Below are 21,163 nucleotides of genomic sequence, written 5' to 3'. Positions count from 1 at the left end.
ATCACATGGCTACTATTCAACGTGCTGAGTATTATTCGTGTGATTTGTGTGAATGCGATTATGGTACTTCATATCATCTGATATGTAACTGTCCCGCATTGACGCAGCTACGTATCCGGGTTTTTGGTTCTCCATACATGGTTGAGTCTGTGTATGCGGAGCTAAAATTGAAGGATATTCTCTCGTTTCTCACCCAATGTGGTAAGGAGCTATAGTCAGAAGGGTTCATCGTTCTTCCTGGAGTGAATGAATCCCTTCTGTATTCACCTTAAATAGGGTTTAGCAGATTGTTTGGCATCCTTTAGGGGGTACCGAATTTACTTCTGCTCGTACATACTGCGAATCGTTCTGCATTCTTCCGGGAGTGCAGAATGGTGTCGCTTTTGTAAGATCTCTAAATCCTCTCGGGGGTTGGAGGTTTTATTAACAGCAGACTGTTCGGGACCTCGTAGAGGTTCAGAATTTACTTCTGCTTTTATGTGTTTTTGTGTCGTCAATTTTTCCCATCCTCCTAGTCCAACCCTTACCATTTCCTTTCAATCCTTGCCTCTTATATATCAGGAAAATGATGCTAAAAACAAATTGATGGCAAGGCACAAATCTCCAAATATCAAGGGGAACGTGCCATTTGAGCCAATTTGTTCTGATTCCCGATACTCTTGTTTTACATACTAATGTTTAATCATAATATTTATTTTAATTATTTATAAAATGTCTACCTACTTATAACTATCCCTAACCTAATAAGTACAAATTTTGAATTATTTGTATTTCAGAGATTGAGCACCTCTCTTCAAATTTCGTCCAGTATTGTTCGAATTTTTGTTCTAGTATATCCAGGGAGGCCATCTCATGTATCTCATTCGTGCACAGCCCCGCCAAACAGAGACTGCGTATTCAATTGCGGGGTAGATGATTTGTTTATAGACAGCCATCTGATTCTTCAGGCATAGTTTAGATGTTATACAAATCAGCGGATACAGAGACCTAATGAGTATGCTGCATTTTTTAATGATTTTGTCAACATGTGACCTGAATATCAGATTTCTGTCAAAGGTGAGTCCTAGATAGATAACTTCATCGGACCATTGAATGACCTCATCACCGAATCGTATTCTGCATTCGTCTGATGGAACAAGTTATGGAGATCTTGAATGTGGAAACAATATGACCTGAGTTTTTGCTGCATTGATCACAATTTTCCAGCTTGTAAAATATTCCGTTAAAGCGTCCAGACCTGTCTGTAGTTTATTCTTCAGAGCATTAATGACACGACCTTTGTAAAGAATGGCAGTATCATCACCAAATTGTGACAGAACACCACCACCTGGAAGAGGTGGGATGTCTGATGTAAAAATGTTGTATAGAATGGGACCTAGGATACTTCCTTGGGGTACACCAGCAGGAATAGTAAATCTTTCTGAAAGTGCATTATTCAGAGAAACCTGGAATGCTCTATCTGCAAGATAAAATTATACCGATGCAGTTTGAACACCAGTCCATCGTGCTACACATTATCGAATGCCTTTTCAATATCCAATATTGCCATGGCAGTCGTTTTGGACACTGATTTGTTTTGCTGGATGACGTTGTTAATCCTTGTGAGTTGGAGGATGGTGGATCTTCCTTTCCGGAACCCAAACTGTTCTTCCAGAAATATATCCTGTTCATCTGCGAAAGCAAGAATTCGCCTTTGTATTGATTTTTCAAACAGCTTGGATAGGACAGAGAGTAAGCTGATGGACCGATAGCTCTTGGAAAAGGAAGGATCTTTCCCCGGTTTCAAAACTGAGATAACTTTAGCTAACTTCCACTTTGAAGGGAAGTAACCAAGCTCCCAGCACCTGTTAAAAATTTTAGCTAAGAAGACAAATGAGCGAATACTCAAATGTTTCAGCTCAATGTTGAATGTGTTGTCGAAACCGGGGGCCTTCATATTTTTGGATTTTTTCACAAAAGCCATCAGCTCATTCGCAGTGACTCTACTTTCCTCAGGAACCAAGCTGTCTGATTGGTCAACCTCAGCTACGCTATCAGTAACGGTTCTTTCATATGGACTAACAATGTTAAGTCCTAAATTGTGAGAACACACAAACTGCTGGCCTAGCGCATTTGCCTTCTCTACTGGTGTGATTAAAGGTATTCCTTCAGCTGCGTCCTGGGGTGACATCAGAGGAGGAATAGGCTTCGGTTTTTTCTTAAACACCTTCGTTAAGGACCAGAAGGGCTTTGAATGTGGGAGAATTTCTCGAAGCTTTTGCTGGAAGTTCCTGTTGCGAAGCTTAGATATCCTTTCCTGGATTATCCTAGTTAAGTTGTTATAAGAAGTCTTCCTATCTAGGATGCCAGTTCGTTGATACTGCCTCCGGTAGATATTCCGAAGTCGGATGAGTTTCTTGGTAACACTGTCGATTTGAAGAGAGGAACTCGGCATATGTTGTACTGGAACCGTCCTATCACGAGCGACTGTGAATGAATGCTGGAAGGAAGATAGGGCTGCATCGATTTCCATCGGGGAATCAAGTGACAAATCGATATTAATAAGTTGGTCGTCGATATGTTGAAATTGGACCCAATCGGTGCGATAACAGTTCCTCCGAGGTTGAATAGGCACTGTTTTTGGTGAAGATCCCAACGTCAATATTACTGGAAAGTGGTCAGAAGAGAGCTCGTAGAAGACAACCGGAGAGCTGTCTATGGCGATGTTGCTGATGAATATATCCAAAATGGAATGAACTCCCGATCTGGAAAGTCGCGTTGGTTGATCCGGAGCGAAGATGTTGTATTGTCCAGCTTCGTAATCTTCGGCAAGTACGAATCCGTTTCGATTCTGTCTTCTGTTTCCCCACAGCTCATGCCGTGCGTTCAGGTCCCCAGCAATGATGAATATGTTCTGTCGTCGAGTGAGCATAGCCAGATCTCGCTTCAATGATGCACACGTACCATCTCGAAGATTGGTTTGTTTGGGGCAGTACGCTGCAATGATGATGATGGGTCCCATCGTCGTTGTAATCTCAATTCCGATGGCTTCTATGAGTTGCAATTTAAAGGCTGACAGAAGCCTGTGCTGAATGGATCGTTTAATGGCAATGGCAACTCCCCCTCCTCTGGTAGTTGCCCTGTCGAGCCTGTGAATCCTGTAATTGGAAATAAAAATAGAAATTTCAGGTTTAAGATGAGTTTCAGTTAAAATAGCAATATCGGCATTCTTCTCTTGAAGAAAGTCGGACAATTCAGCAGCTTTGCTCCTGAGTGAGCAAGCATTCCAATTTACTATAACCAACTCATTATATTGCATATTCGATGATGAATTTGCCTAAGGCGTTGATTTGATCTAACCGCGTTCTGCAGTTTCGTAGTTTTGTTGTCATTGTTTCAAAAATGACGATCAGTTGTTCAGCAGAAAATAAATCACCAGAGTCATCCTTTGCTTGTGGTTGATTATTGCCCCATCCAGGAGGGATTTTTGAGGAAGATTCTTTTTGTGATCCAGCGGCTGAATCTTTTGGATTGCTGCGAGGAAGTGACGGCAAATTCGGAATATCCCTCTTCGGTGGGAGCCGTGGGAAATTAACTTCATCCTTCTGTGGAACATTCTTGCGCGTTGATTGTTTGCGGGACGCCTGTTGTCGAATTTTTGTGAACTCAGCACGTTTGGGACACGATTTGCTAGTAGATGGATGGTCGCCATCACAGTTCACACATTTTACAGCGATGTCATCTAGTAGGCAATCGTTGGTATTGTGTGGTTCGGCACATTTCCCGCACCGACTTTTCATGTGGCAATTCCTCGCTCCATGGCCGTAGTTCAAACAGTTCGTACACTGTGTGACATCCCGTTGTACCGGTTTATACTTTTGCCATTCGATGCATATGTGAAATAACGATTTAATCGTTTTCAGTTGACTCATGGTGATGGAGCCCTTCTCCAGATGAATCAGGTACAGTTGATCTCTAAACTTTTTGTCCGTATTATGTCGCTTCATTTTAAACACCATCAAAGGCTTTAGTCCAGCCTCCGACAGTGCCTGCTTTAGTTCGGCTTCCATCATGTCGGGTAGTCCTCGAAGTACAACCTTCATAGGTTTAGTTTTTGCAATGACTGAGCGGAAATATATATTGGAGAAGCCAAGTGAAAGAAAAACTAACAGAAAAGTTGAATTTTTTGGAAAAAGATACGCTCAGAGACAGGACTCGAATCTGCGTTCTTATGCATTCCGTGCATACGCGCTACCATTTCGCCACTCTGATCTTGCTTTAGCCACACTAAAACTCACAGACATAGTAGCAACGTACATCGAACATGGTCTACATCCTGGCCGTCACCCGACCGATACCCAATATCCAAACATCTTCTCTGTCCATCAAACACTAGTCCTCTCGCTTTATACCTATTTATCCGATCAAGCATTGAGTAGGAGAGTGTATTTAAAATCGCTTGTCACCTTCTTTAATGGTGCCAGTTGCTGGCTAGACATCGTCAACGACAGACCCCTATGAAGGTTGCACTGATTGTCTGCCCTTTCCTACCAGAAGCAGATTGTTACGGAAAATCAAACCGCAATTGTTTTTAACGATTTATTAATTTTTAGTTTGACGTAAAACCGGCATGACTAAGTTCAGTTTTTGCAATGACTGAGCGGAAATATATATTGGAGAAGCCAAGTGAAAGAAAAACTAACAGAAAAGATGAATTTTTTGGAAAAAGATACGCTCCGAGACAGGACTCGAACCTGCGTTCTTATGCATTCCGTGCATACGCGCTACCATTTCGCCACTCTGATCTTGCTTTAGCCACACTAAAACTCACAGACATAGTAGCAACGTACATCGAACATGGTCTACATCCTGGCCGTCACCCGACCGATACCCAATATCCAAACATCTTCTCTGTCCATCAAACACTAGTCCTCTCGCTTTATACCTATTTATCCGATCAAGCATTGAGTAGGAGAGTGTATTTAAAATCGCTTGTCACCTTCTTTAATGGTGCCAGTTGCTGGCTGGACATCGTCAACGACAGACCCCTATGAAGGTTGCACTGATTGTCTGCCCTTTCCTACCAGAAGCAGATTGTTACGGAAAATCAAACCGCAATTGTTTTTAACGATTTATTAATTTTTAGTTTGACGTAAAACCGGCATGACTAAGTTCAGTTTTTGCAATGACTGAGCGGAAATATATATTGGAGAAGCCAAGTGAAAGAAAAATTAACAGAAAAGATGATTTTTTTGGAAAAAGATACGCTCAGAGACAGGACTCGAACCTGCGTTCTTATGCATTCCGTGCATACGCGCTACCATTTCGCCACTCTGATCTTGCTTTAGCCACACTAAAACTCACAGACATAGTAGCAACGTACATCGAACATGGTCTACATCCTGGCCATCACCCGACCGATACCCTATATCCAAACATCTTCTCTGTCCATCAAACACTAGTCCTTTCGCTTTATACCTATTTCTCCGATCAAGCATTGAGTAGGAGAGTGTATTTATAATCGCTTGTCACCTTCTTTAATGGTGCCTGTGTGGGTGCAAACGAGTTTATAATAACTAATGTATAGTATGCCATGACAAATTGCGGTAGACATCATTGCACCAGGTCAAGCGAGCTGTAACAGAATTGCTTTGCACATTTCACCACGAACAACCTTACAGGTAAGAAGTGTACCGCTCTGGGTGATTCCGTTTCCGATTAATAGTTATAAAATGCACAATGGCGATCCTGCCAGGAGTTGCAATTCAAATAGCATAGTTATTCAAAACGGAAACGGAATCACCTAAAGCAACAGAAAATTATTCAAATATTTGGCACAAAGATTTTCATTTTCAAATGAAAAAAAAAGAAACGTCGGTGGAGACTACGTAACGTTGAAAATAACTGGAACAAGCGGATCATTATGGTCGCGCATCATAAGCGGACCAAGAAGGTCGCGCATCAAAGCGGACCAGGAAGGTCGCGCATCAAAGCGGACCAAGAAGGTCGCGCATTAAAATACATTTAAAAAAATGTTGACGATTTTTTTTAATTGAAAAAGGCGGATTCATAAAATCGCGCATCACATAGCGGATCTGGAAGGTCGCGCAAATATTTAAATATAAACGAGCGAACCGAAAACGTCGCGCATAAAGGAAGCAGGCAACGTGGCCGTGCAAATGAAAAAAAAAGAAAATTAATGAGCGGATTTTCAATAATCGCGCATCGTAAAGCGGATCGTTAGATCGCGTACATTTCAGTTATAAGTTATCTCACGCATATATTTTTGTGTATAATTCCAGACCACAAAAAGGCGCTAAACTAAAGTAATATGGCAAACGACGGAAAATATGTCCGATTGGGCAACTCAAAATATATACCAATATTCGGCTACAATCGTACTATCTGGTACGCAGATTTTCTCGTTCAATTGTGAAACGAAAATGGCCGAAGAGAAAATGAAATGAATGAAAAAGCGGATCACTATGGTCGCGCATTATAAGCGGACCAGGAAGGTCGCGCAATTTTAATAAAAATGGCGGATTCTCGAAATCGCGCATCACAGAGCGGACCAGGAAGGTCGCGCAAATATTTAAATTTAAATAAGCGGACCGGAAACGTCGCGCACAAAAGGAAGCAGGCAACGTGGCCGTGCAAATAAAAAAAAGCGGATTTGAATAATCGTGCATTGCAAAGCGGATTTTGAGATCGCGCACATTTGCTTCGTAAGTAATCTTACGCGCATATTTTTGCGTGCAATTCCAGACCACAAAAAAAGTGTTAAAAGCAAGATATATGGAGAATAACGGAAAATATGTCCGATGGGTCAGCGGTACGAGCAATGCAGAGAATCAGACGACATTTGACGCATCTGTTGATCAGACTGACGAGGAGTCAACGATTTCAGTAACGCCGTGCAATTTGAGCATATTATGCTTCAGGTAGTGAAATCGAACTCGAAAACATGTTGACAATGATTTAGAAAATGTACAAACAAATAATGTAGGAGTTTCGCTTCGCCATCATGATACACCACACACAAAAAAAATTGTATTTTACAGGTGTACTCATAAAGACCTGAGAAATTTCATTTGTAATGGCTTAATTTTTTTTCTCCATAAGTACGTTTATTTAATAGGCAATATGCCTAAGTTTTTCTTCGCCGTGGCATCCACAGTACATAGTACTTTAAACGTAATACATTTCGAATATCATATTAGTATGTTTTTATCAAGCGATTTACTATTACTGGGACATTGGACGGAAAGAATTATTACTGGGACATTGGACGGAAAGAAGAAAGAATACGCAAGAAATTTATTAGTTGAGATCTGACATCACGATACTCCACGCATGTCCAAACGACATGATCAATATCGCGATAACCTTCGCCATAAGCACAATGATTAGTCTAGGAAAGTCCAATTCGAAGGAGATGTGTAGTGATTGGACATGAGTCTGGATATCACACGAATGAAGTCCCTACTCACATTCAGTCCCCTGAACCATGCCTTTGTCGATATTTTAGGAATAATTGAGTGCATCCACCGACCCAGATAATCTATATCCTAAGAAGCTTGCTGGCAAGTGTTCTTTGGCGGGACGCGCTATTTAATTCGTTGAAAGCAATTGGTCTCTCATGAGTTTCACCCTCAAAAGCACCACGTTTGGACAAACTCTTTCATTGCCTAGAATGGAACAATGAACCGGGAGCCAAAACTAAAGTGATTTGATAATTATTATTCAATATGTCGTTCAGACACTGTTTTATTTTGCCCAAGAAAAATGATTCATTTTTGCCAGCAGCGTTTGAGCGAATGGCTTCAATTGCACTCAGACTATCTGTGAAAAGAAAATAATGGTTTGGAGATAATGTGACGATTACACTCAAACTATAATGAACTGCTGCTAACTCTGCTATATAAACAGGTTCTTGAAGCTTAAATGAGGCCGAAACATTATTGTTGAACATACCAAACCCTGTCGCTTTTTCAATTCGCGATCCGTCCGTGTAAAACATTTTCTCAGAGTCAATAGGACTGAACTTACTTGAAAATATTTTTGGGATTTCCATCGAGCGTAGGTGTTCCGGAATTCCACGCTGCATGGATGTGTCGAAAAATTAAGTTGAGTCAGGGACATTTAGGAGGCTGTGACGGATAGGAATATATCTTGAAGAGTCGATTTCCTGTAACATATGGATAAAATATACTGTCATGAATCTTGTTTTAGATTGAAACTCAACTAGCCTTTCGAAGTTATTAATAACTAAGGGATTCAGTACCTCACATGCTATTAGCAGTCGCGATGAAAGCTCCTAAAAACGATCTTTCAATGGAAGAACTCCCGCCAGAACTTCAAGACTCATTGTATGTGTCGAATGCATCCAGCCTAAGGCAATTCGCAAACAACGGTACTGAATTCGCTCAAGTTTGATAATATGAGAGTTTGCAGGGGAACGAAAACAAACGCATCCATATTCCATCACTGAAAGTATCGTTGTTTGATACAATTTTATTAGATCTTGCGGATGAGCACCCCACCAAAATCCTGTTTTTGTTCGAAGAAAATTTACTTTTTGTTGGCATTTTGTTATCAGATACCTAATGTGTCCTCCCCACGTGCATTTGGAATCAAACCACACTCCGAGGTATTTGAAAGTCAAAACCTGTTGGATAATTCTTCCCATCATATGAAGCTGAAGCTGCGCGGGATCATGCTTTCTTGAAAATACGACCAGCTCCGTTTTTTCCGCAGAGAATTCGATACCCAGATGAACAGCCCAAACGGACAAGTGATCTAAGGTATCTTGCAATGGTTTTTGCAGTTGTCTTAGTGTACATGGGGTTAGCTGTCAATGTCATTTACGTAACAATTATAGAGGAGCGGACAGAAGCAAAATCAAATATCCATCTGTTCGAGTATTCTCTCATGTCCTACGTAACGATTCCTCATTCGACTGGTCGTATTGACAAACCTTCGACAAAATGTCTCCAATAGCTGCATTTCTTGGCTCGAAGTATGTTCTTGTACTTGGTTTCTAAAACAAGAATTTTTCAAAGTTCTGAAGAGTTCCTCATCCTCGTTTTAAAAACGTTTTGAAAGCATTTTTTTCGCGTGTTTAGCACTTGAGCACTCTTTGTCCCACCAAGGGCTTGAAGGCCTTCTGTTAGACGATGGACCAAGAAATCGTTTGGTTTGAGCTTGTTTTGCGGTCTCCAAATAATGGCTTAATGTTTTACTAGTTTGATTGTAGTGCATGAATTTTACTAGTTTGATTGTAGTGTGCATTCGGCTAGCGGGTTAGACTGTATGAAGACAGATGTGTTCTTCTGTTGCTCAGTCGATCAATGGACGTACTTTGTAATCCGATTATTCTCAGTTCAAGTCACAGCGGTCGCAATCATAACCTTCTTTTTATTTCAATGAATTTCATGTCATGGAATTTTAGGTATAATATTGAATGTTCTTGCACGTAAAATTGCTCCATTTATGTGCATTTGATAAAATATAAAATCACAGGATTTTTTCGAAGTGTGCAGTGTTAATTCTACATCGTGGATCCGAGCGATATACCACTCGATACACCCAGGGATGCCAAAGGTTAAAAAAAAAATCTGTGCATTGCGAAAAATCTGAAAACTTGAGTGAAACTGTATGATTACACTGAAACGTTATTCCTTCTCTGACATTAGTTCTCGTAAATCGACCATTAAAATAATTTTATTTGTTTTTATTTTGATTTATTAGAAGTAAAGCTAAGAGAACTAGTATTTCATTTTTTTTTTTGAGAAGAGGGTGGATGTGTGGGTGCAAACGAGTTTATAATAACTAATGTATAGTATGCCATGACAAATTGCGGTAGACATCATTGCACCAGGTCAAGCGAGCTGTAACAGAATTGCTTTGCACATTTCACCACGAACAACCTTACAGGTAAGAAGTGTACCGCTCTGGGTGATTCCGTTTCCGATTAATAGTTATAAAATGCACAGTGCCAGTTGCTGGCTGGACATCGTCAGCGACAGACCCCTATGAAGGTTGCACTGATTGTCTGCCCTTTCCTACCAGAAGCAGATTGTTACGGAAAATCAAACCGCAATTGTTTTTAACGATTTATTAATTTTTAGTTTGACGTAAAGCCGCCATGACTAAGTTCAGTTTTTGCACCAAACTAAAAATTAATAAATCGTTAAAAACAATTGCGGTTTGATTTTCCGTAACAATCTGCTTCTGGTAGGAAAGGGCAGACAATCAGTGCAACCTTCATAGGGGTCTGTCGCTAACGATGTCCAGCCAGCAACTGGCACCATTAATGAAGGTGACAAGCGATTATAAATACACTCTCCTACTCAATGCTTGATCGGAGAAATAGGTATAAAGCGAGAGGACTAGTGTTTGATGGACAGAGAAGATGTTTGGATATAGGGTATCGGTCGGGTGACGGCCAGGATGTAGACCATGTTCGATGTACGTTGCTACTATGTCTGTGAGTTTTAGTGTGGCTAAAGCAAGATCAGAGTGGCGAAATGGTAGCGCGTATGCACGGAATGCATAAGAACGCAGGTTCGAGTCCTGTCTCTGAGCGTATCTTGTTACGTATCGATTTGTCTATACACTACTGGTGGCTGCTTTTCAGCACCGGACCACCAGTTCAGGGTCGTTTACCTTGTTGGTCTCCTGGAGAATCTTCACTTCACTATATTAGGGCGAACTTTTCTTCCCACCTGTGGTCACTGAGCGAATCGTTTGCGGCGGAAACAAGTTACATACAAAACAAAATGGACGACACAGCTTGTATAAAAAGAAAGACCGTACAATTTTAACTTTTTTTAAACACTATATTGTATCTATTCACTAATTTTTACTTGCGCAAGTTTATTCGGTGAACGTCCTAGCTTCGACGCTCCGTTGCGGCCGTGATGCACGGTGGTCGACTTGGTGGACTCTGCTGTCTTCGACGGACAGGGTGGCACGGACTTCGGGGCGGTGGAACAGTTACAAGATGACCAGGGTATCCAGGTAAAGCAGCAACTTTTGGCCTTTTGTAGCGAAGGCTCTGCTTTCTGAGGATAATACCCGGAGTGATACGGCGCGCACTACTTTTACGTTTCACCGCGAAGGCACTCACGTCGGGCTCAATAAACGAATTTTAACCGGCCACTTTAGCCAGTCTTAAGCGACGAATGGTCCCGAGTCAAACTAGTCCTCACTTAAGGATTTTCCCGCGGTTTTATCGGCTTGCTGTCCATTTTCCATCCCAATCCCACCGCCGCCTTCAAAGCATGCCACCCCGCATTTTATGCTGCGATGATGATGATGATGACGACGATGACAGTGTGTAGACAGATGACGGTTACAATGTATTATCGTTTTCTGGTTGGTGTCTTGACTAATATTTATACCTACTATACTTGTTTCCTTTTTCTAAATATTATTTAATATGTGATATGATTTGATATATGAATTGAACAATAACAAAGATATATACATAAATTGATGAATATAAATAAATAAATAAATACTTTTGAATATAATATATAATTTAATAATGACTATGTAGTGAATAAATGTAAATGAATAAATAAATATATAGATAAATAAATAAATAAATAAATAAATAGGTAAATAAATAAATAAATAAATAATAAATAAATAGAATAAATAATTGAACAAAACCCTACTTTTGACACCAACCTAGGCTATTAAGCAGAACTTAAACGTAACTCAAACGTGTAAACACGGAGTAGAAACGCGATTGACATTTAAATTCTACTTAGACATTTACTGACAATTGATATAAACAAATATTACAAAATTTGACATATATACAAGCTGGACTCAGTGACCAAAGGAACAACATTGTGACCAAAGAATAACAGGTCACAATTTTCCCCGACTCGGTTTAAAAAAACCGTAGGTTTTTTTTTTTTTTTTAACAAAAGCCGACTTCTAATGCGACTACTTCTTCCTTAGTACCAGTTTCAATTCCGAGGGATGATTTTTCCAAAGGCCAGAGGAGCTCTCTCTCCCGGAATTGTATGATTCTAAAGCAGTGAGCCTGTCCATTTTCAGTCTCATGCTCTTGCCGAAATATTTGTCAAAATCAGGTGCGATATGTTCCATCCATCATTCCCAAAACAACTGCGAAAGTGTAGCTGTCGAAACTGTTTAATATGCGTCAGAATTTGAGACGGTCTTTGCATTGGTAGAGCAGAAATATTGATCGGAAACACAACAAATAACAGAAACTATCCGGAAGAAAAACAGACTAAATTTCACATTTTCTCCATTTTTTCATTGTCACGAGAACGACGCTCGTACAAAACACAACTACTGTCACAAGAACGACGCTTGGACAAAACTACACTACTGTCACAAGAACGACGCTTGGACAAAACTACACTACTGTCACAAGAACGACGCTTGGACAAAACTACACTACTGTCACAAGAACGACGCTTGGACAAAACTACACTACTGTCACAAGAACGACGCTTGGACAAAACTATACTACTGTCACAAGAACGACGCTTGGACAAAACAATATTACTGTCACAAGAACGACGCTTGGACAGAATATTTTTAACCTAACTCATTCGTACGTCTCATTCATTCAATTTCATTCATTCTCAGTCACACTAACATTCATAAATTTTACTCAATCGCACTCACTTTCAGACTCCATATTCATTCATATACATGACACGCATACTACCTTAAACTAATTAAAACTTATATTACGGGCACCCTTAATTTTAATAATTTTCTTTTCGACTCTTTCCGAAGAGTCGAAAAGATACATAGTGTTTACGAAATGTTTCACTCATTACGTACTTCTATTACTCGCTCAACTTGTGAGAGAAAATCGAATGAAGCTACGCAGAATGAAACCATTTACGTTGAGAGTGTACAGTTGGCATCTAATCGGCGGGCAAACGTTATCCCGCCACCTTAGATACCACCCTGTCGTATGTTTGTTTATTTTCCGATCTGTCAGTTCTGCTCGGACATTACTGACCGCTCATAGATAATAATTAAAAGTGATACAAATTTGGATGATACAGGTGTTATAGTTACACCTTAAGTATTATGCCTTGCCTTTCAAACTACCTAGTTTAATTCCAGTGTGTATTACCTTTGTTTTGCTTCCGTTCCCTTGAGTCAGAATAAGAAGATAAGTAAATAGAAAAACGTTACACTTTCACCACGCGAAATAAAATGTGTTCATTTAAATCTAAAATTGCTAACTGTTGTATTTATTTATAACTAAATAAACCTCGGCCACAACAGTTTTGACGACGAGGATGGTCGGCGACGGAAATTTATTGGATGGTGGAAGAGTTCCTGCTGGAGGTGCTGTTGCTGTGGCTTCGATCGCGATGCAGTCTACTTTTACAGTCGAGCCATTTGATCGTCATAAAATGAAATGGTCTCGATGGGTTGAACGATTGGAGGGTGCTTTCCTGCTTTTCGGAGTTCGTGATGACGCGAAGCTGCCGATGCTGCTACACTACATGGGTGCGGAAACATACGACGTTGTTTCAGACAAACTGGCGCCGGAAAAACCACAGACTAAAACATACGACGAAATAGTGCAAACTCTCGAAAACCATTTCAATCCGGAACCACTGGAAATATTGGAAAACTTTCGTTTCAAATGTCGGAAACAGTGCGACGAACGTGCAGATGAGTCAATCGATGATTATTTGATTGCCCTAAGGAAGTTGGCCATAACCTGCAATTTTGGCAACTATTTGAGTACTGCGTTGCGGAATCAGTTCGTTTTCGGAATAAAGGACCGTGGAATCCAAGCACGTCTACTGGAGGTACGTGGCCTTACATTGGATCGAGCGCGAGAGATCGCGGTATCGATGGAAGCATCTGCGAAAGGTGGACAGGAGATCCACTCACGTCAGGGAAAACCGGATTTGAATCTCGTCGAACATCCACCTACAAAGCCTGCTAGAGGTAAAGTAAACAAAAAGTTTATTGTCTCGGAGAAGAAAACAAAATCGCACAAACACCCCGATACGAAGAGGAGCGAATGTTTTCGTTGCGGAAGTGTTGCTCATTTTGCGAATAAGTGTCCGCATATAAAAACTACATGTAACTACTGCAATGTAACAGGTCATTTGCAAAAAGTTTGCCTGAAGAAAAAATCTGCGGAAAATAAGAAAAGCGATTCACATCAGGTTGAAGAAAGTGCGACAAATAAAGTGAAACAAGCAAGTTTGCGAGCAGATGAAATTTGCGGAATATACGATGCTGCTGATTTCAATAACAATGCAGATAAATTTCGGTTGGAACTTCTATTGAACGGCTCGAAAGTGATATTTGAAATCGACAGCGGATCGCCTGTTTCGATTCTGAGTTTGTCGGATTATCAAAAATACATTCCCGGTATTAAAATGCATCATCCGGATACTACTCTGGTAAGCTACAGTGGCAACACGATTGAATTGTTTGGGATGTGCGCTGTTCACATAAACTACGGCGGTAAAAATCATGAGCTGCTGCTGTATGTTGCGAAAAATAAAAAACATCCTCTGCTGGGTCGTGGTTGGATGAAAGTTCTAAAAATCGATGTAAATAAATTTTATGAAAACGTTCACACGATTGCGATTACAAATTGTGCTGAATCAGTGAAAAGGCTAATCGAGCGTTACGGAAGTGTCTGTGAGAAGTCGATGGGAAAAATCGAAGGCCTTACAGCGAAATTACAACTTAAACCGAATGTACAACCAGTGTATTTGCGAGCACGGTCTGTTCCATTCTCTATCCGTCAGGCGGTTGAAAATGAAATCAAGAGTTTAGAGAATGACGGTGTGCTAGTCAAAGTTAATCACAGTGCTTGGGCCACACCGGTAGTCCCGGTAATGAAACTGAACAATCGAGTGCGACTTTGCGGTGACTATAAGATTTCGGTGAATCCAAATCTCGTGGTCGATGAACATCCCCTGCCCACCGTTGAGGAGTTGTTTGCAAATGTGGCAGGTGGTGAGAAGTTTACAAAGATTGACCTGTCTCAAGCTTATTTGCAATTAGAGGTCAGTGCGGACGATCAGGAGATTCTCACGTTAAGCACTCATTTGGGATTGTACAGACCGACGAGGCTGATGTACGGTATCAGCTCGGCACCTGCGATTTGGCAACGGTTGATGGAGGAGGTGCTGAATGGAATCCCGGGGGTAACAGTTTTTCTAGACGATATTCGAGTTACAGGGCCGAACGATCAGGTTCATTTGCAGCGTCTGGAGGAAGTTATGAAGCGATTATGCAAATACAACATGCGGATTAACCTTGACAAGTGTCAGTTCTTTGCTGATCGCATAGAATATTGCGGTTACTTAATCGACCGAGACGGTATACACAAGGTGCGAAGTAAAATCGATGCCATGCAGAATATGCCAGTTCCTGAGAATAAAGACCAGGTGCGTTCATTCGTTGGATTGGTCAATTACTACGGTCGATTCTTTCCACATCTGAGTACAACTATTTATCCGTTAAACCGTCTCCTACGAAATAACGTGACATTCAAGTGGACTAAGGAAAGTAACGATGCGTTCCTGAAAGTGAAGGAAGAAATGCAATCAGAACGATTCTTGGTGCATTACAGTACGGAGTTACCGTTAATTTTGGCAACAGATGCGTCTCCATATGGAGTTGGTGCAGTTCTTAGTCACATTATGCCGGACGGTACAGAAAGACCTATAATGTACGCGTCAAAAACATTGAACGATACGCAGCGTAGATATAAACAGATCGATCGTGAAGCATTTGCGATCATATTTGGAGTGCGAAAATTTTACCAATACTTATATGGACGGAAATTTTTGTTGGTTACTGACAACGAGCCGGTGAAGCAAATATTCTCAGAGACAAAAGGGTTGCCAGCAATGTCTGCACTACGGATGCAACACTATGCGACTTTTCTCGCTTCGTTTCGTTACGTCATCAAATTTCGTCCAACGAAAGAGCATTATAATGCTGATGCGTTTTCACGTTTGCCGGTTAGTACAAAGACACTGGACAACGTAATTGAAGAAGTCGATTTGTTAGAGGTTAATATAATCGAAACGCTTCCGATAAGAGTCGAGGATTTGGCAAAATCAACGGCTATGGATTCAACAGTGAAAATACTGCTACAAGGGTTGAAAAATGGAAAAACGGTAGATGCACGTGACCGTTTCGGCATCGATCAAATCGAGTTCGCCTTACAACAAGGATGCATTATGCGGGGAATACGTGTGTACGTTCCACCTGAGCTACGACCGAACGTATTGAAAGAATTGCACTCTACACACTTTGGTACAACGAGATTGAAGTCGCTCGCCAGAGGATATGTCTGGTGGGAGCGAATTGATAAGGATATCGAGGAGCTCGTACGGAACTGTGCGAGTTGTCAAATGACTCGTCCGGAGGCTGCGAAAGTGCCACTGCACTGTTGGGAAACCCCGAAAGAACCATTCGAAAGAGTGCACGTCGATTTTGCGGGTCCATTCATGGGAACATACTTTATTGTTTTTGTTGATGCGTATACAAAGTGGCCGGAAGTCAAAATACTACGCGATATAACTACGAGTACCACAATCCATGCTTGTCGGGAATTTTTCGCTGCTTACGGAATTCCTGCTGTGTTAGTAAGCGACCATGGTGTACAGTTCACGTCGGCTGAATTCCAGAAGTTTTTGAAGCTCAACGGTATATTTCACAAAATGGGTGCTCCTTATCATCCGGCGACCAACGGACAAGCAGAGCGTTTCATTCAAACGTTTAAATCTAAGATGAAGGCTCTCAACTGCGACAAGTCGAGAATGCATACGGAGCTTTGCAACATTTTGCTTAGTTATCGTAAAACTATACATCCAGCTACTGGAAAATCTCCGTCGATGCTACTTTTTAACAGACAAATTCGGTCTCGGCTTGATCTTATGATACCGACTGCTACCTCCACCGTGGAAAGTCCACATGTTAATGTGAAATGTCTCCCTGAGGGGACGAGAGTTGCTGCTCGTGACTATTTAGATAAGGATAAATGGAAATATGGTCATATTACGGAGAGACTGGGTAAACTCCACTACCACATTCAACTGGATGACGGTCGAGTCTGGAAACTCCACATTGACCAGTTAAGAGAAGTCGGAGAAAATCTTCAGCCTAAACGCTCTGAGCTTCCCGCTGTCCGTTTTGAAGCGGACAACCTCCCCTTTGTTCATCGAAGTTCTACATCTACGTCTGAGAAACATGACCCTGTTTCGATATCGGGTCCTGCGGAAAATCCGCTGGTTGAATCGCAATCTTCGAGAAGTATTCCAGCTACAACTGGACCAAGTGTTTCATCTGCGAAGGCGACAACGTCGATACCTACTACTAGTGCGAAGTCTGACCATCAACAGCAATCACCACGAAGATCTACAAGAATCATCAAACCACCTCGAAGGCTGAATCTGTAGAAACATTTAAATTCCCAAGGGAGGAAGAGCTGTTATAGTTACACCTTAAGTATTATGCCTTGCCTTTCAAACTACCTAGTTTAATTCCAGTGTGTATTACCTTTGTTTTGCTTCCGTTCCCTTGAGTCAGAATAAGAAGATAAGTAAATAGAAAAACGTTACACTTTCACCACGCGAAATAAAATGTGTTCATTTAAATCTAAAATTGCTAACTGTTGTATTTATTTATAACTAAATAAACCTCGGCCACAACAACAGGTAAGTATTTTGTTTAATTATGTTGTTTTGTTTTTATTTCCAGGATTTGGAGACAGTGTTTCCTGTTTTCTTTTTGTTGGGTAGAGGATGGATAGCAGACGTGAAAAAACCTTAATATCTTCAAAGACGGTGTTTTGAAGAATATACTAATGCGATGATTGAAATGGTTAGTAGAATCCAGTAAACTTTCTAACTAATCTATTTATCCTTGTTTCTATTATAGCGCATTGTTCGCGTCCAGGCTGCTCCATCCAGACAATTTGACAGAACGAGAAGCAGCAGCCCAGAGAAAAAGTGAATTTATCCGTAAAGTATGGTAACAACCTGTCAGCTCGATTACATATAAAGAAACAGATACATTTTTTCTCTGTGAAAATTATGTTTTTAATTACTTTGGGAAACTCCTCTACAAATTCGCCTTCAATCAAATATTTTGTAGCTCAAGAAGTGAATTGTCTGATTGCTGAAAATAGCCTCGATTTGATTGAGAAATTTTCATATGATTTTCTTATTATAATTTCACTTCCTATTAGGAAGATCAGGAATACATTTTAGAATTTTTTTTTTTTGATATTTTATTCCCAATTTATGAGAAACAAAACGAAATTTTCCTGAAACAAACATAAAAACGATTAACATAATTTATGATGCCTAAAGTTTTGATATTATATTTTTTGGACGCTGAACTGAATGATGGTCAGCGTACTAATACAAGGAAACATAAAGGCTACGAAACATTGCATCGTTCAATAGGGGCTTGTGAAAATACGTTTTTTTATGAGCACTAGACAAATAAATAATGGTACACTGTATACATTTAGTAGGTGAATCTAATAATTTTGGAGCGGTACCCTTCGTTACAAACTATTTGCTCTTGGTTGAGGTCTAAACCGTTTTCGCTTCCGCGTACGGTAGAGACCAAACAAGAAATTGACGGAACGAGAAGTCAATTTCATTTTTACACTGACCAAATACTGTACATTCTTTATCAAATATCTGCCAAGAAGCAATTCACTAGTTTGCCTAAATGTGAAATTTGCTCTGGCCATTACACCAAATAAACGAAAAAGAACACACATAACAAGTAAAACGGCAGAAAATTTCACACACGGTTCAAAAGTAAACAACTCTCGCTAGTGCCTGCAATGTATTAGTAAAAGTAAATGTCAAAATTTAGTCTGAGTGTATTTATCACTTTCAGGTAGAAATACATAACCGAAACAAACGATCAATGTTCCCGCTCAAACCATGGCATTTGACGGCGTGTCCGATGGACGATTTTTCCTCACTCGCTACAATTCGCAAAAACAACATTCACAATTTATCCCAGGAACAATTTCCGAACACAATATCGACCTGATGACTATGCGAATAAAGAAATGAACCTAGTGAATTGAATTTTCTCCGGGAGACACGATAAAAAAGTGGTTTGCTTCTGGTCTAAGAATCAAAGCACTTTTTTTTTTAATTTTTGCGTTGGGCGCCAATTGTTACGTATCGATTTGTCTATACACTACTGGTGGCTGCTTTTCAGCACCGGACCACCAGTTCAGGGTCGTTTACCTTGTTGGTCTCCTGGAGAATCTTCACTTCACTATATTTGGGCGAACTTTTCTTCCCACCTGTGGTCACTGAGCGAATCGTTTGCGGCGGAAACAAGTTACATACAAAACAAAATGGACGACACAGCTTGTATAAAAAGAAAGACCGTACAATTTTAACTTTTTTTAAACACTATATTGTATCTATTCACTAATTTTTACTTGCGCAAGTTTATTCGGTGAACGTCCTAGCTTCGACGCTCCGTTGCGGCCGTGATGCACGGTGGTCGACTTGGTGGACTCTGCTGTCTTCGACGGACAGGGTGGCACGGACTTCGGGGCGGTGGAACAGTTACAAGATGACCAGGGTATCCAGGTAAAGCAGCAACTTTTGGCCTTTTGTAGCGAAGGCTCTGCTTTCTGAGGATAATACCCGGAGTGATACGGTGCGCACTACTTTTACGTTTCACCGCGAAGGCACTCACGTCGGGCTCAATAAACGAATTTTAACCGGCCACTTTAGCCAGTCTTAAGCGACGAATGGTCCCGAGTCAAACGTTCGTAGGCTACCTTCAATACGGATTGTTGATCCCTTTGGATCCAGAAACTTTCAGACTCACTGTCACGTTTTGGCGTGTGACTCGTTGCTGCAACCTTCACTCCTCCGGGTCAGAAAAATACTAGTCCTCACTTAAGGATTTTCCCGCGGTTTTATCGGCTTGCTGTCCATTTTCCATCCCAATCCCACCGCCGCCTTCAAAGCATGCCACCCCGCATTTTATGCTGCGATGATGATGATGATGACGACGATGACAGTGTGTAGACAGATGACGGTTACAATGTATTATCGTTTTCTGGTTGGTGTCTGGACTAATATTTATACCTACTATACTTGTTTCCTTTTTCTAAATATTATTTAATATGTGATATGATTTGATATATGAATTGAACAATAACAAAGATATATACATAAATTGATGAATATAAATAAATAAATAAATACTTTTGAATATAATATATAATTTAATAATGAATATGTAGTGAATAAATGTAAATGAATAAATAAATATATAGATAAATAAATAAATAAATAATAAATAAATAGAATAAATAATTGAACAAAACCCTACTTTTGACACCAACCTAGGCTATTAAGCAGAACTTAAACGTAACTCAAACGTGTAAACACGGAGTAGAAACGCGATTGACATTTAAATTCTACTTAGACATTTACTGACAATTGATATAAACAAATATTACAAAATTTGACATATATACAAGCTGGACTCAGTGACCAAAGGAACAACATTGTGACCAAAGAATAACAGGTCACAATCTTTTTCCAAAAAATTCATCTTTTCTGTTAGTTTTTCTTTCTCTTGGCTTCTCCAATATATATTTCCGCTCAGTCATTGCAAAAACTGAACTTAGTCATGGCGGCTTTACGTCAAACTAAAAATTAATAAATCGTCTTCATAGGTTTGTTGGCGGAAATATCGTGTGTGAAGTATTCCGCTTGTGTCTGCTTCAGATAGCATTCCACTCCTTTGTAGTGGTTCAAAGCCGGAACAGTTATTTTGTAGCCTTCAGTACATAAACGGATTGTTGCCTGTAGTCCTTTGCTGATCAGTGTGTTGAAATCCGAGCGTAGAGTTGGTGGGAAGCCCTTCAGGTAAAAAGGCGGCATTTTTTCCTTCTTCTGCAGTTCCTCTTCGACATCTACTGGCAGATCAGCATATTGGGTTTTACTCAGCAAACGGTCGTTTACCTGTACATCACTTGGCTTCAGACGCTTAGCATCCTTTGGATCCTTCTCGGATCTATGGCGGTTTTTACCCATTGCTTGGGTAGGTAGACAACTGCGAATAAAAAATAAAACAAAATCGAAATTAGTCGTAGTAGGTTATTCGTCTATCCACATCGAGTGTT

At 40.4% G+C, this 21,163-nt stretch overlaps 1 protein-coding gene across 1 annotated transcript; it reads left to right on the top strand.

Moving 5' to 3' along the window:
• Positions 1–13,286: 13,286 nt before the first annotated feature.
• On the top strand, positions 13,287–17,435 carry LOC131434013 (uncharacterized protein K02A2.6-like). Its single transcript, XM_058600633.1, has one exon. It carries the CDS (start codon positions 13,287–13,289, stop codon positions 17,433–17,435), a length of 4,149 nt encoding a protein of 1,382 aa, XP_058456616.1.
• Positions 17,436–21,163: the final 3,728 nt, after the last annotated feature.

The sequence above is a fragment of the Malaya genurostris genome, chromosome 3 (assembly GCF_030247185.1).
Source record: "Malaya genurostris strain Urasoe2022 chromosome 3, Malgen_1.1, whole genome shotgun sequence".
NCBI lineage: Eukaryota > Metazoa > Arthropoda > Insecta > Diptera > Culicidae > Malaya > Malaya genurostris.
Note: the sequence above shows the minus strand (reverse complement) of the source record. Positions and strands in the feature narration are given on the sequence as shown.

What these genes read in the sequence shown, in the direction of transcription:
- LOC131434013 (XM_058600633.1), top strand. Translation starts at nt 13,287, where the DNA reads ATGGTCGGCGACGGAAATTTATTGGATGGTGGAAGAGTTCCTGCTGGA.